Source organism: Eptatretus burgeri, chromosome 2 (assembly GCF_056783735.1).
Source record: "Eptatretus burgeri isolate ZD-2024b chromosome 2, Ebu_testis_v1, whole genome shotgun sequence".
NCBI classification, from domain to species: Eukaryota; Metazoa; Chordata; class Myxini; order Myxiniformes; family Myxinidae; genus Eptatretus; species Eptatretus burgeri.
Genome location: NC_140962.1, coordinates 148,160,239 through 148,176,252, shown reverse-complemented (window position 1 = coordinate 148,176,252; position 16,014 = coordinate 148,160,239). Strand labels below are relative to the sequence as shown.

The following is a 16,014-nucleotide window of genomic DNA, read 5'->3' as shown; positions in this document are numbered from 1 at the left end:
TCCTGGGACTCGAACACGGGGTGCCGGTGGTAGCAGCCGCGCGAATACAGCGGTGGTGTCTGTTTCTGGGTGCTTACGATTATGATATTCAGTTCCGAAGCACCGAGAAGCATGCTAACTGCGACGGGCTCTTTCGCTTGCCGTGTGCGGAGGGTCCAGCTGTGTCTGAGTTGGCCGACCGGGTCGATGTGTTCGCGCTGGGCCAGGTCCAAAGCGGGCCGGTCACGGCCAGGCAGGTCGCGGTGGAATCGGCTCGTGATCCGGTGCTTGCCCGTGTCGTCCAGGCGATTTCTACGGGGAATTGGAGCAATCTGCCTTCGACACCGGCATTTCAACCTTTCACGTCACGCGCATCGGAGCTGTCGTTGGTCCAACGGTGCGTAATGTGGGGAATGAGGACGGTGATTCCACCGAGGTTCAGGCAGCGGTGTTTGGAAGAACTGCATGTCAGTCACCTTGGCATCGTGAAGACCAAGAGTCTTGCTCGTAGCCTGTTGTGGTGGCGGGGGTTGGACAAAGACATTGAGCAGTTGGTTAAGCGTTGCGCCGCGTGCCAGACAGATGCTGATAACCCGCGTCGAGCTTCGGGTCTCTGGCCTGTGCCAGACCGAGCTTGGCAGAGGGTCCATGTAGAATTTGCGGGACCGGTTAATGGCAAAATGTTTTTGATTGTGATCGATGCATTCTCTAAATGGCCGGAGGTTGTAGTAATGCAGCATACATCAGCAAACATTACAGTAGAGAAACTGCAGACGATCTTTGCTAATAAAGGGTTGCCGGAGATCCTGGTCTCTGATAATGGTCCGCAGTTCATCGCAGGCGTATTTGATGAGTTTATGCGCCAGAATGGTATTCGACACCTAAGGTCCGCACCGTATCATCCTGAGACGAATGGCCAAGCTGAGTCGTTTGTCAAGATGTTGAAGCGGGTTTTGCGCAGGGGGGTGTTGCACCTGTGCAGACGGTGGTCGATGTCTTTTTGCTCCATTACAGGAACGCAGTTCATCCTGTCATGGGTGATTCGCCTGCCATTCGTCTCTATGGAGGGGCATTGCGGTCCAGGCTGGATTTGCTGCGACCTGGAGGGTCGGGGAGTGGGGCAATGTCGCGTCCGACGCGGCTGCGCAGCTTCGAGGTGGGGCAGCAGGTAATGGTGCGCGATTATTTCCACGGTTCCAAATGGGTGCCGGCGGTGGTCTCTGTGGTGCTGGGGCCGGCGAATTGCATGGTGCAGAATGATGGTGGGGATGTGTGGAAGCGGCACGTGGACCAAATGCATGATCGCTGTTCAGCGTCACCCCCCCCCCCCACACCTCCCCGGGCCGAACGATGCGGGACCCCCACCGGTAGTATCGCCGGCACCTGACGTTGTATCGCCGGGGATGGTTGGGCCCACGCCAAGGGGGTTTTCACCTGATGCCGTCCTACCCGGGGACGTCGAGCAGGCTGGGTGGTCGGGAGTGGCTGGTGTTGCGGAAAGTGCGAGTCCGGCGAGGGTGTCACCTCGACCGAGCCGGGAGGCGTCTGAGCCTGGGCTGTCTGGCGGCGCTGCCCGTCCGAGGCGGGTCAGGGTGCAGCCGCGGTACTTGGAGGATTATGAGTGTTGATGGGTTTCAGATGGTCATGTTGTGATTGTCCGTTCATCCTGTGACGGGTCATTTTACGAGGGGAGGAGTGTGCTGTGTCACGTGATTGGGTTTTCGTATATCATGCCTCGCCCGCTAGGGGTGGCAGGAGTGTACTTCTGGTCGCGCAATAAAGCGGAGTTGATGCTGGCGTGCGTGCTTCTTGCATCCCACTGCACCTCGTACACTCTATATTTCATAATGTTAGAGCATTCAAAGAGTAAATGGTCCAAAGAAACTAAGCCTGGGACCAACTACATCACCTTATCCCATGTCCATTTTCCCTTTGAACCTCCACTACATCCATTATACATAGATTATATTTAAAACTCTAATTAGTTTGGAAGCATGTGTTCTCTGTATTCTGCTTCATGCATTCTCTCTATTCTGCTTTGAAGTTCCTTTTACTCTGTGACTAAAACGAATGACCGAAGCAAAAGCAGTGGTGATGTGGCTTCCTAAACAGTGGAGTTCTCATGTGATATTTTCTGGGACCACTTTGTCATATCTAAAGACTTTGGAAAAGAGAAACCTGTGTGCCAGAAAATATGCGGGTGATTCTTTGTGGAAGTACAAGATAAAAACAGTCACTGATAAATCCTGACACAGTGTGTCTTCTTCTTCTTCTTCTTCTTCTTCTTCTTCTTCTTCTTCTTCTTTCAGCTGCTCCCGTTAGGGGTCGCCACAGCAGATCATCTGTTATGATCCGCATACTGATTTGGCATCGGTTTTATGCCGGATACCCTTCCTGACGCAACTCTGGTCGCCTCTTACAACACAGGGATAAGGATTGGGTTTCGCCATGATTCCGGGCTGCCCTATACCCTCTCATAGCGCGGCCCAGTGCAGAGGTCCCGTCCTCAAGCGATCCTCCAACCCAACCCTCCGAGTATACTGATCACAGGCGCACGCCAGTACGCCCGGTAAATCCTGACACAGTCTGTAAGAAACTGAAATGTTTTGGAAAGGTTTTACAGTATAACATAAAGGGAAGAGGTGAAAATATTAACTTTTGAGAACAAATGATAAGATGGATAATATAATGTGGTCTTGTGCTAAATGTAAGAGATATAGTTTTGCAGATTGCTTGTTGCAGAGGTGGGAGTAAAAAATAAAAATAAAAAAATGAGAAAATCTCATTAACCTTGCAGAGAACCGTCCAACACAGCAATCCGACCTTCTGAAATCCTTTTTGTATTCTCCCTGAAAAAGCAGAAGAGATTATTATTTCAATTTTGACAGCGATACGTAAGAAACATTTTCAACAGTGATTCAGCATGTGTGTGTCAAGCAATGTGCAAATTTGACAAATTAACACTTTTTTTAGCAGTCAGAACTGCTGTTAAGGTAAAATCTGCATTTTAAATTTTGACATTCGGTTCAGGTTAAGAGATTCTAGAGCTTATCACAATTCAGCTGTTATGCTTTTAAATGTCCACAGAGTTGTAGTCACATTATTTGATACTCCGGACCTGTATTTGATACTTATTAAACATTTTCTGGACAGTCAGGTGTTTCCTTGTTTTGATATCTAGTTTTTTGTTTTCCATTTGTGGGCAGTTTTCTATTCCACAGCTATATTGGAACACGAGTACTGCAAGTTGGTTTATGGCTTTGATTTTATTTCTTGGGAAGAGGCATGTTTTTAAGATTATCCTCGTTTTTTTATTTGGCATTTGTTTTGTGCATTTTTTGTGAAATAATAGGTGGCCCTCTTCTTCTCCGAGGCAGTTGCATGATCCTTAGTTGTCTCGCTACTATATTGTTGTATTTAGGTTGATTTTTCATGTGCGTTTTTGTTGGTCTACCTTGCACGAATCTGCACTTGACAAACTTATCCAGGCCAAATTTCATTTCGATGTCGTTGGAGTACCGCTTCACTAATTTCAGTTGTTCTGTCAATTTTACATCGTTCGGTGCAAAGAGTTGAAAAACATCCATCTGCAGTCGATATGTCACCTTTCCTATTTCTTGGAAATTTCTGATATTGATTGCGAGGATATATCATGACCTTGTTCATTAATGAGTTACTTTGGGGATCCAGAGTCAGACAAAACAGAAAAGTGTGCGGGTGGGCGGGGGGATGGACATCTTTCAGATTCTGCATCATATCTTCACTCATGGTATTTCAATCTTTACTTCCGAGTGCTGCAGAATTTGTATGGTATTCCAGAGTTCCATTGCTTCTCAACTCGTTTGATCTTGTGTGTGCGTATTTGTGTGTATGTGGACGTGTATGTGTGTATGTGTTAATATGTGCATGCCTGACCGTGCGTACATGTGCATGTGTCCAAGCCATAACGTTTTTTCCTTTTGAGCTTTTATCATAAGTTTTTTAACAAATTCTTGTTATGAGAAAATGTTGAACACTCATTAGTCATTGTGTCTAAAGGTCAAGGTCACATTAAGTGGTCCATTTTCATTCAAATGACTTAAAATTTGAACAGAATTTGCATACTGGGTCACCAAAGCCTATTGATTTAGGTCAAAAGGTCAAGGCCACATAAAATCATTCATTTTCATCCGATTGGCTTGAAATTTGAAAATCTGCATATTGGTGATTGATTGATTGATTGATTCATCATTCAATGATTCAACAATCAAAAGCATGAAACCTATTGTTTTGAAAGTCAAAAGTTCACAAAGGTCGAAGTCTCATCAATTTTCATCCAATTGACTTGAAATTTGAAAACGGTTTCCATATTGGGTCACTGAGCCTATTGTTTTTTGAAGTCAAAATATCAAATTCCATGGCCATATATAACCAACATTTTTCATTCAGTTGCCTTAAAGTTTGAACAAAATTTGCATATTGGGTCACTTAATTAGTTCACTCAAAAGCTAGAAGCTAAATGTTTTTTGAGTTTCAACGGAAAACGTCACAGCAACTGGTTTCACAAATACTGGTCAATGACCACTCATTTGTTTGTTTGTTTGTTTGACTTGCGTGCACTCCTGAAACGCTGGACCGAGCCAGTTGAAAACCACTGTTGCACAGGGGGTGTGCACAGGAAGGTTTTAAGTGGTAAAATAAATTTATAGTCCCTGAGGTTCAGGTTTGGGGGTGGCTCCAATTTTCTCCATTTACCGAATAGCACCACTGTGAGTGGGATGGGGTATTACAACTAAAAATACAATGTGCTAATTCTGGGGAAAATAAGCCATCCAAAACTGCTGCATGAAACCATCCACTCCTCCTTTGCTGGAATTAGCAATGACTATTTTTGTTTCACAGTTGGAATGGATAAGTAGAGGAATGAATAAACATGAAAAGAGAAGAAAGAGGATTGTTTTTCAAATGACCTGCCTTAACACAATTTTACTTTTGTCATTTATTGATGTACTGTATAATGTATACTTGATGGAGGATTGTAACCTTCACATGATTATGGAATAATAAAGCAATAAAGATGTAATGGTTCAAGAGACGTTTTGAGACTTACCCCAAAGTAAAAATAATATCACGCACAGGACTCCAATCAAAAGGATCCAAAACAGCAATGGATACAAGTCGATGTCTGCAGAAACAGGTTCACCTTTTGCAGGGATGAAGATAAACAAAAATAGGTTAGTTAGTGAGATCAGGGATAAGTAATTCCAAAGTTAATAAATGTAGAAGATTGGATCACCATAAATCGTTTCATGTCATTTTTCTCGTTTGCCCAATTTATATTTCCATTACTATTCGAACCTGCAGAACTTTTGTCTCAAAAACACAACATTGAAGTTCATTATCTTGCCAAAACGAAGTTTTTGCAAGATATGTTAGTCAGCTTGTATGTTTTTTTTTGTTTGTTTGTTTGTTTGTTTGTCTGTAATCACGTATAAAAAATTCTGCAGAGCACAGTTATCATTGGAAATTTTTGTAACTTCCCATATCAGAGGCCTATAGAGGTCCCTTTTAGCGCATAAAATTTTGAAGGTCAAGGTCAAAGGTCAAGGTCACTGTCGCAAATCAGGGAAGTCGACGAAACCCTTATTTTTTGAGTAATTTTGATCGGATCGTCTTCAAACTTCATGGGAATATAGGTCATGGTCTGGTGCTCAGCTAATTAATTTTTGGTGGCGATTGGCCTTGACCTTCATGATTAGCGCCTGAGGTCAAACATTTTTGACCCCAAGGTCAAATTTTCAAGTTTTGGGAACCATATCGTGTAGTACCTCAAATTGAACATCCAGATGAGTGCTTTCTAGATATGTCAAACTTGAGACATTATGACGTCATTTGGTGACGTTATGAGGCAAAAGCATATTTTTCATGGTGACTGTAGAACGATTCTCATCGGAATCTCTCGTAGGCAGATATTCCTCAAGGAGTCGCTCCTGGTGGATAGTAGCTCTGTTCACCTCAGTGTGACCTTAAAGAAGTCATACGTGGTCACCTTTTGGCAAGATACGGGTCACCCTGCGGGTGACATTGGTTTTTTAATTTTTTGTTTGTTTTGTTTGGTTTTCACCTTCTCTTCCTCTTTCCTTCCAAAATATATTCTCAAGCCAGAGGGGAAAATCGTTTGCTTACCTCTTGTTGTCTCCTCCAACTCACACTTGTTCGCTTTCTTTTGGAAGCCCTCCCGGCAAACACATTGTCGGTTATTTTCGAAGGTACACTTACTCTCTTCAACCTCACTCTCTGTGGGAGAGAATTAAAAAACATGAAACGACGAGTAAATTACAAAATACAGACAAAAAACAACTTGTTTCAGCCATGGAAGCTTTCAGGGGCCAGTTAATTTCACATTGGGATAAACTTGAAAAGGAAGTTTAACCATTTTCTAAATGAAATGCTGCAATAGTTATTACAAGCTCATTGCAGTAAACATTCTTAACATTGATGTACATGAATAAATGGCAGTGTGTGTGTGTGTTCGTGTGTATGTGTGTGTGTCCTCCATGACTGCAAAACCATGAAAACTAGCAGCCTGAAGCTTTGCATGGAAACTAAGAAAACTCAAAGGTAGTTCATGACTGAAAATTGAGTGTTTGGCTTCATTAAAACACCCCTTTAGAGGATAATTAACGGACTTATTTAATTATATCCTTAATCTGGCGCATCTTTGGTCACCGCTCTCGATGGGCTCTTAAAGCATATCCTCAGTAACTTCGCTGGGGTATGAAACCACCATGTTTTTTGCCATGCTCAATTACCCCTTGACTTCGAAAAGGCTGCAACAATTTCTCAACGATAAAGTTTTTTTTTCACCTTCCTCACAAATATTATCGAAGGCCTGTTCATCATACTGTAGCTATGAATTGCTGTATAAATCACTTTTGGAAGTCCGATCGTTTTCAAATTAGGAGGTTGGAGTGATTTCATGCATTATATGATATGATTTTCCATGATCTCCTCTCACGGACGAATTAAAGTACATCATCGAATATTATTTTGTTTTTTAGGATTGTGTATCGTCTTTACTAAAGAAGTGTTGAAATCTGGACTGACATCTGATAATTTGAATAAATAACTGGTCTTAAAACTAAGCCGATGTACCTATATACTTTAAACAAGCAATGCTCTGTTCCCTCCTTGTCCATATATACACAAGAAAATGTGAAATTTCCAAAGCATTAAATTGATCGTTTTCTTCTGTTTGGATAATTATATTGAGTGAATAAAAGATTTAAGAATGTGCCCAAATTAACCACCTTCATTGACCTTTATGATTAATGCATTCACTGTTTGACCTCGTGCTCTCCTGCCCACCAAAGGGACTGCTTATCCAGAGCATCTGCTAGATCTGTGCCTATATTTTCGCAGGTTTCATGAGGTGCTCTTCTGGGAATCAAAGCAAATCTGGTAAAAAACAGACATTGTAAAATAAAGTTATAATGCTTGCGTGGACCACGCTCCGATGTACCACATTTCGCATGCACAAATGAGCAGGCAACATGACGGATTATCAAAAATGTTTATTTCACAGGCGATTAAACTTTGCGATGTTTCCAGGTTTGTTTTCCATTCAAAATTGGCTCTTTTGTTGGAAAAAGTCATTATTTGAACTAATTCTATTTATTTCTTTAACTGTTGCAGGCACGTGAAGACCAACTGTAAAGTTAAAGGGATCCGATATGGTGTGCAGCCACAGCCTAGCCAGCCATTCATTATCAACCATTTAATTGGAGTGCTTGCTTGAGTGCATAAGCTACATGCTGAGTGCCCGATAGTCGACAGCGGTTCTGCACTATCTCATTCTGAGTGAATCATTCACTCACTGCAGACACTTTTTCCACACCACATCATTCAGAGCGAGTGGTGCAGGCTTCATCATCCTGAGCGAGTGGTTCATGCTCTGCCATCCTGAGTGAGTTGTGAAATAACACTCGATTTCTGAGCCATTAGCTGTATTAACGTGTTTTCTAAATTAACGAGCCAATTTTTTTTCCACCCTTCACATGGAGCTGTTTATAAAGATAAATGTTTGTGAACATCTGCCTGAAAAGTCTATATGAATGCAACGTTGTTTTTCAGTGAATGCTACTCAAGGTTTTTGGGTTGTATATAGGATGGACTGTCGTCAGTAATCACACTGACTCCAACCTGTCGATTCCCAAAAAATTGCCGATATTGGGCAAGCACTATTGTGTGTGTGTGTGTGTGTGTGTGTGTGTGTGTGTGTGTGTGTGTGTGTGTGTGTGTGTGTGTGTGTGTGTGTGTGTGTGTGTGTGTGTGTGTGTGTGTGTGTGTGTGTGTGTGTTGTTCATAAAGCATAACATATTATCTCTGCAAAGGCCCCTACCCCCACCCCTCTCTATTTTTGTTCCATCCTTGCTCTACCCTCTCCCAATACAATGCAGCACCCTCCTCGAACACCTCTCTCACTCTCTCCTCCCCCTCCATATTTCTGCCTCTGTGTCTGTCTCTGGACATATCCGGATGGTTGTTATGTTTGGACTCTGTTTCTCTCCAGACGTGTCTGGGTGGCAGTTTGCCTCCAGATGTGTCCTGAAGGTGTTTATGTCCAGACAGGAGTTTGCCAACGGACATGTACGAGTGGTGTTTGTCTCCAGACAGGTTGGCTCTGGACACGTCCGGGTGGTGTTTGTCTCTTGACGTGTCCAAGCGGTGTTTGTCTCTAGACATTTCCGGGCGGTGTTTGCCTCCAGACGCGTCTGGGCGGTGTTTGTCTCCAGACATGTCAGAGTGATGTTTATGTCCGAACGGGACTTTATCCCCCGACATGTCCGATGGGAGTTTGTCTCTGGACAGCTCGTCTCTGGATGCATCTGGATGGTGTTTTTCTCTGAACGTGTCGGAGCAGTATTTATGTCCGGATGGGAGTTTATCTCCGGACGTGTCCAGCGGGAGTTTGACTCTGGACAGCTTGGATCCGGATGTGTCTGGGTGGTGTTTATGTCCATGCGGGAGTTTATCTTCGGATGTATCTTGACAGGAGTTCGTCATTGGACAGCTCGACCCTGGATGTATCTGGATGGTGTTTGTCTCCGAACGTGTCAAAGCAGTATTTATGTCTGGATGGGAGTTTGTCTCTAGATGTGTCGAGGCGGTATTTGTGTTTGTCTCTGGACAATCCAGGTGGTGTTTGTCTCTGGACGCATCTGGGCAGTGCTTTTCTCTGGATGCGTCCGGGCAGTGTTTGTTTCTGGATGCGTCAGGGCGGTGTTTGTCTCTGAACACGTCCCAGCAGTGTTTGACTCGAGACACGTCCGGGCGGTGTTTGACTCTTGACACGTCCAGACGGTGTTTGTCTCTGGACACATCCAGGCAGTGTTTGACTCTGGACACGTCTGGACAGTGTTTGTCTCTGTACATGTCCGAACGGTGTTTGTCTCCAGATGCATCTGGGCAGTGTTTTTCTCTGAATAGCTTGGCTCTGGAAGCGTCTGGGCAGTAGTTATGTCTGGATCGGAGTTTGTCTTCGGATGTGTCCGAGCAGTGTTTGAACCCGGAAGGTTTGGCTCCGGATGCATCCGGCTGGTTTTGTTTCCAAACGGGAGTTCGTCTCCAGACACGTCCAGATAGGAGTTTGTTTTGAGATGTGCCTGAGCAGTGTTTTTATTCAGATGGCTCTGGATGCGTTCAGGCAGTGTTTTCAGATGGCTCTGGGACGTGTTCATAGTATGACCGATAGAAAATGGATTTCAGACTATATTCTCTCCATCTTCACTGTTATCCTATGCACAATAATTTTGCTGAAACAGTATGAATCGTAATTAATTCTCCACTACACGTCTGCTTTCCCTTCCTCCCACCTCACACTATCTTCCCTTCCCCCACCCCTCCTCACTTCCCCTCCCTCCTCTCTCCTTTCACCTCCACCTCCTCACTCTCGCGACCCTCTCTCCCCCACTCCTTTCTTTCTCTTTCCTCCTCATTTTCTCCCCTTCCCTTTCATATTCCCGTCATCGAAGCGATGGGTGGTATTTGCTCGTATATAATATATTGTGAGTTGGACACGTGTTCAGCACCTCATTGAACTCTGTCCCAGACTCCCGACCTGTTTCGTTCCTCGACCTTTTGCGACATTCATCCTTTTCACTGTCATTCTTCTCACCTCCTCCTACTTCTTTCACCTTCATTGTACTTTTCAAAATGCGAAAATATTTCACAGAAAAGATAACTATCTGCTTTTTACCAACTTTCTTTAACACATTTAGCTTGAGCATTGATGGGTGATTGTGTGCATGTGTACAGAGTGCTGTTGGTGGGAGTCTCATCCTGGGGTGTTGTGTGGTTGATGTTTTGTGTTTTTTTAGCCAAGTCGATGCCCCCCCCACCCCCCATTCTGCTAAAATTTCTGCTGAAATGCCTGTAGTGCCGAAACCTTTTGGAATAATGACAGTTATATTTAAGTGCACGTACATAAAAGTAAAAACAAAACAATTACCAGATATTTAAATACAAATCAACCTCTTCTGGAATCAGTTGAAGTTGTAGTACTTTTTCTTATTCTTCCTGAGTGGCACCATATTTATAGATCGGGGTCAAACGTAACCCATAAACATCAACGGCACATTCACGAGCATCCATTCGATGAATAAAATCAATGATGAGGATGATGACGACATTGTCGAGTTCTAACTTTAATCCGCTTGATTTTTCTCAACATGTATTGTAAGTTTGTAATGGATGTAGTTTCTGAGTTTAATGCGAATTTTCATTTTCATTTCGAAACCTTCGTCAGGCAAATGTGATTGCCCCGAGTGGGATTGTGAATTTTTTCATGTTTCAATGATTTACATAATTATATTGTATTGCCATAGACTTGATTTCATCTTGTGTCTTCAACTTTTCTTTATTTTTTTTGTCCAGGAGCCAAAATCAGTATCACGTAAATATATTTTTTTCGGGACAAAAAATTGACATTTTTGGACAAAAAAGCTATAATTTTTTATTTTACCCTCAATACATTTCACTTTTTGATAATTATTCTTGGATATCAAAATACTGACCATAACTAGAATCAATTAGAATGCAGAAAAACATATATTTACATTTTAAAATATCAATCTTTACAATTTTCTCATTTTCCCTGAAACCGGGTGGCCGCCATATTGGATTTCCATGATTTCAGGACTTTCCCCCTGGAGGATCCCTTAGGACTTTTTTTCTGTCACTGAGGACATATCCAGAAATCAAAATCTGTTGAGTTTGCCTTTGTTGCAATTTGTGGGAGGTTGACCAAATATTTCTGCTAAAATACCTGTACTAACAGGCCTGTGATGCTCCTTTGAGCATCCGAACCAGTGGATCAGAGTGACCGCTTCAACAGTGGTTTTTCAGGATTTGGACCAGACAACTGGGCTTGCCTGACAACTATACTTAATCTATATGGGGGAAAATATATATATATATATATTGTTATGGAAACATACCCCAGGGGAGAGCATACATGGAGCATACAGATGCGTTGGTTCGGTTGCATTTCCCCAGTGTAATGTCTTCACTCCCCCACCCACTGTTACGTTCAATGTCTCCTTCTTCACACCATCATTCTGTTCAATCCCTCTGTTACTTTCAATCATTCCTCCTTTTCCCCATCAGTCCATTCCCTCCCCTCTGCCTTTCTCAAACCACCAATAACCTCCCCTTCACCAAATATCCTTTTGACAATCCCTCCTTCACCACATCAGTCTTGCATTCAACCACGTGAATGTTTGGTCATCTCTTGGTCCGGCGGAAACCCTCTCCATTTTTACTCCATTCTTAAATGCATGTTCATGGCATGTGATGCTTGGTTCGTGGCCTACGGGACGGTGTTTCTTGCATGTAAAACAGTACATACAGTGTAGGGGACGTTTTGTGCATGTAGGGATGAGCTGAGGGTTCTCATCGTGGCCTTGGATGCGGGAACGGAGGGGCAGGAGCTGTATTGAACATTTCCTCAGAATGACGTGGCATTTCCCACAAGCCACTTCATGGACCCACTCCCATCGGCTGCAGACCAATGAGGGACAGGTTTGCATGAGCCGGGACGAAAAGCGCTCATGAGAGGAAAGGAAAAAAGGATGCAGAAGGCTGAGAGATGGGGAGAAAAGGGATGTGAAGATGAAGAGGTCAGAAGCGGATGGAGAAGGCTTGTGAGAGAAAAGAAAAAGTGTGTTCGGGTGAAGAAAGAAAGGTTTCAGGAGCAGTTGATGTCAAGCTTGTGTAGTGAAGCTTGTGTGGTGAAGATTCTGACACTGTCGTGAAGCTTCTGTGATGAAGCTTCTGATAATGTGGTGAAGCTTGTGACGTCAAGCTTCTGACACTGTGGTGAAACTTGTGTGGTCAAGCTTCTGACACGTAGCTGAAGAATTAATCCACAAAAAGCTGAAGAATGAACTCTGACCTTATCACTGCATCAAATTGAGCAGCTCTTCATGTTGTCATGCTGCTATGGTGTTTATGCAGAGCAGATATAGGCGAAAGTACACTGTCGAAAACTACTCCGTCTTAAGTCTCTTTACATTAAAAACAAACAAAAAAAATAACAGTGTGGTTGTGCTCTGGAGCAGCACTAATGCTGAAAAGGATATTTCCCTCGATGTGAAGGGGAATTCAGAGAATAATTTACCTTGGTCACACTTGAGGCATGGTTTGCAGATTGTCATGTTGTTTGGTTTGTCCATGTATGATATCCCCTCATCACAAGCAAAGCACAAAGGACCTTTTCCAGGACTGAGACAGGGCTTGAACATGATTGTTCCTGAAAAGTACAAAATTAATTCGAATTATTGCAAAAGGTGATTATCAAGTATTCACAATGGAATTGACATTCAGACTCACCAATGCCACAAAATGCGCAGCAAATGCCATCAGGATGAAGGAACTGATTTGGTGGACATGGAGAACGTTCACTTCCAAAACATGAACTCTGTAAATGCAAAACAAACATGATAGGGTTGATTTGTTTTGACTGTTTGTCAAATCAATTATGATACATCTATACTATCTTCTTCTTCTTGCATATGGCAGCTTGGCTGCCAGGTAGTTTTCATTTTTTGGGGCATGGCTGTGCCACTGATGCAGTGTCCCTTTTACCGGGACACTGACCTCAGGAAGATGACAGTCTGAGTAAATCCCACCTGGTGTTAATTCAGCGGTTAACGGAGCTCAAATTCAGGACCCTAAGACCCCAAGCCAGCCACTCAAACCACGAAGCCAGCACCAGACTCAATCTATACTATGAGCCGTTTATCTGGGTGTCTGCATCACCATTTTTCGAAGAGATGGTGAACGGATCTTCGTCAAACTTTCAGAACTTCATCAGTGAGTGCCACGTATTGTTTTAGGTGGGGGGGGGGGGCGATTAAAAAAGAGATTTTGAAAAAGACAAGATATATAAATATATATATATATATATATAAATAAATATATATATATATATATATATATATATATATATATATATATATATATATATATATATATATCTCGGCATGCCCCTATTTTTGTTCCACCATCAGATTTTTGTGACTGCATGAAATGAAACAAGCTTTGACATATATAGTAATGATATTATTGTCTTCCTGAAGAGGCCCCTCAAAATTCGTTTTGATGATTATGGTAGTTAAACAGTTCATGCTCATCCGACTTTTTATTATTCCTACTGCACTTCATTCGACCATAGATTGTGGATGGATGGGCAGATCCCAGGAGAACAACTATAGCGGTACAGAACAATTCATATTATCGAGGAATAAAAATGATATTTGATTGATATTTTAATAAATTGTTTGTTTAAAATACATTCATGCTATCTGTATTTTACCATATGTTGCCAGTGACGCCCATCGAAGAAGGGCACCTTTACTAGTATATATATATATATATATATATATATATATAGACTGTATATATATATATATATATAGACTGTATATATATAGACTGTATATATATAGACTGTATATATATAGACTGTATATATATATATATATATATATATATATATATATATATATATCTTCTTTTTTCGGCTGTTCCCGTTAGGGGTCGCCACAGCGGATCATACGTCTCCATTTCGCTCTATCCTCCACATCTTCCATTGACAATCCTACCACCCGCATGTCCGCCCTCACCGCATCCATGAACCTCTTCTTTGGCCTTCCTCATCTCCTCCTGCCTGGCGGCTCCATCCTCAACATCCTTGTCCCGATATACTCCGCTTCCCTCCTGTGCACATGTCCAAACCATCTCAATCTCACCTCTCTCACTTTGTCTCCAAACCGTCCTACCTGCGCTGTCCCTCTAATATACTCATTCCTTCTCCTGTCCATCCTCGTCACTCCCAACGAGAATCGCAGCATCTTTAACTCTGCCACCTCCAGCTCCGCTTCCTGTCTTTTTGTCAGTGCCACCGCCTCCAAACCATACAACATCGCTGGTCTCACTACCATCTTATATACTTTCCCCTTCACTCTTGCAGCAACCCTTCTGTCACAAATCACTCCTGCAACTCTTCTCCACCCACTCCATCCTGCCTGTACTCTCTCTTTCACTTCTCCACCACACTCTCCGTTACTTTGGACAGTTGATCCCAAGTATTTAAACCCATCCACCTTCCCCACCTCAACTCCTTGCAACCGCACCATACCACCACCCTCCCTCTCATTTACGCACATGTACTCCGTCTTACTCCTACTGACTATCATTCCCCTTCTTTCCAGTGCGTACCTCCACCTCTCGAGGCTCGCCTCAGCCTGCTCCCTACTCTCCCGACAGATGATGATGTCATCCGCGAACATCATAGTCCATGGAGACTCCAGTCTGATCTTGTCCGTCAACCTGTCCATCACCATTGCAAACAGGAAAGTGCTCAGATTCGATCCTTGATGCAATCCCACTTTTACCTTAAACCGGTCGGTCATTCCTACCGCACACCTCACCGCTGTCACACTGTCCTCATACATATCCTGCACCATCCTCACATACTTCTCCACCACTCCCGACTTCCTCATGCAATACCACAACTCCTCTCTTGGCACCCTATCATAAGCTTTCTCTAAATCTACAAACACACAATGTAACTCCTTCTGGCCTTCCCTATACTTCTCCATCAACATTCTCAAAGCAATCATCGCATCAGTGGTGCTCTTTCCTGGCATAAACCCCTATTGCTGCTCACAAATCATGACCTCTCGTCTCAACCGAGCTTCCACTACTCTTTCCCACAACTTCATGGCGTGGCTTAACAACTTTATATATACTAGTGCGAGCCCGTAGGTGCGTGACAGTAGGTGCCTGCCAGTATGTGCAGCTTTGTTCCTTCGCTCTCGTAAACGACGACTGGATTGGGGCATTGTTTCAATTAGATCGGACCAACCGTATCATAAATGGCCATAACTTGGGAAACACCTGGAAACATACTGAGGTCCCCAGCGTCAATTGTGACGTCATATCAAACGAAGAAGAAGAATTGTGACGACCCCTCTCTCTCCCCCCCTCTCTCACCCCTAGTCTCGCCCCTCCTCTCTCCCGCCTCCTCTCTCGCCCCTCTCTCTCGCCCCTCTCTCTCGCTCCTCTCTATCACCCCCACTCTCACCCCCCCTCTCACACTCTCTCCCGTCTCCCTCTCTCGCCACCTCCTCTCTCCTCCTCTCTTCAATTGTGACGCCCCCTCTCTCTCACCCCTCTCTCGCCCCCTCTCCCCTCTCTCTCCCGCCCCCTCTCTCCCCCTCTCTCCCCCCTCTCCCCACTCTCTTCCCCCTCCTCTCTCGCCCCTCTCTCTCACCCCCTCTCTCTCGCCCCCTCTCTCACCCCCTCTCTCTCGCCACTCTCTCTACCCCCTCCTCTCTCCCCCCTCCTCTCTCCCCCCTCCTCTCTCTCACCCCCTCCTCTCTCCTCCCTCCTCTCTCGCCCCTCTCTCTGTAAATGTATTCACAAATGTCTACCAAGCACAACAATTAATTCAAACCTTGGGAAAAAAACTGCTTTCAAACCCTTGGGAAA

At 43.8% G+C, this 16,014-nt stretch overlaps 2 protein-coding genes across 6 annotated transcripts in view; both read right to left on the bottom strand.

The window, feature by feature from the left end:
* The window catches only part of LOC147033493 (butyrophilin subfamily 1 member A1-like), a 253,394-nt gene that overhangs the window by 13,824 nt on the left and 223,556 nt on the right, over positions 1-16,014 (bottom strand). For 4 of the 5 annotated variants that reach the window (XM_085855817.1, XM_085855809.1, XM_085855800.1 and 1 more), the window contains 5 exons: positions 12,850-12,937; positions 12,638-12,769; positions 6,145-6,255; positions 5,069-5,161; positions 2,770-2,828 (listed from right to left, as the gene is read on the bottom strand). In XM_085855817.1, the coding sequence (XP_085711943.1) occupies positions 2,770-2,828; positions 5,069-5,161; positions 6,145-6,255; positions 12,638-12,769; positions 12,850-12,937 (483 nt within the window). The remainder of the gene's footprint in view (positions 1-2,769; positions 2,829-5,068; positions 5,162-6,144; positions 6,256-12,637; positions 12,770-12,849; positions 12,938-16,014) is intronic. The other variant, XM_085855789.1, reaches the window with a different exon arrangement.
* The window catches only part of LOC147033497 (tripartite motif-containing protein 14-like), a 234,279-nt gene that overhangs the window by 166,628 nt on the left and 51,637 nt on the right, over positions 1-16,014 (bottom strand). The gene's annotated exons all lie outside the window — the stretch shown is intronic.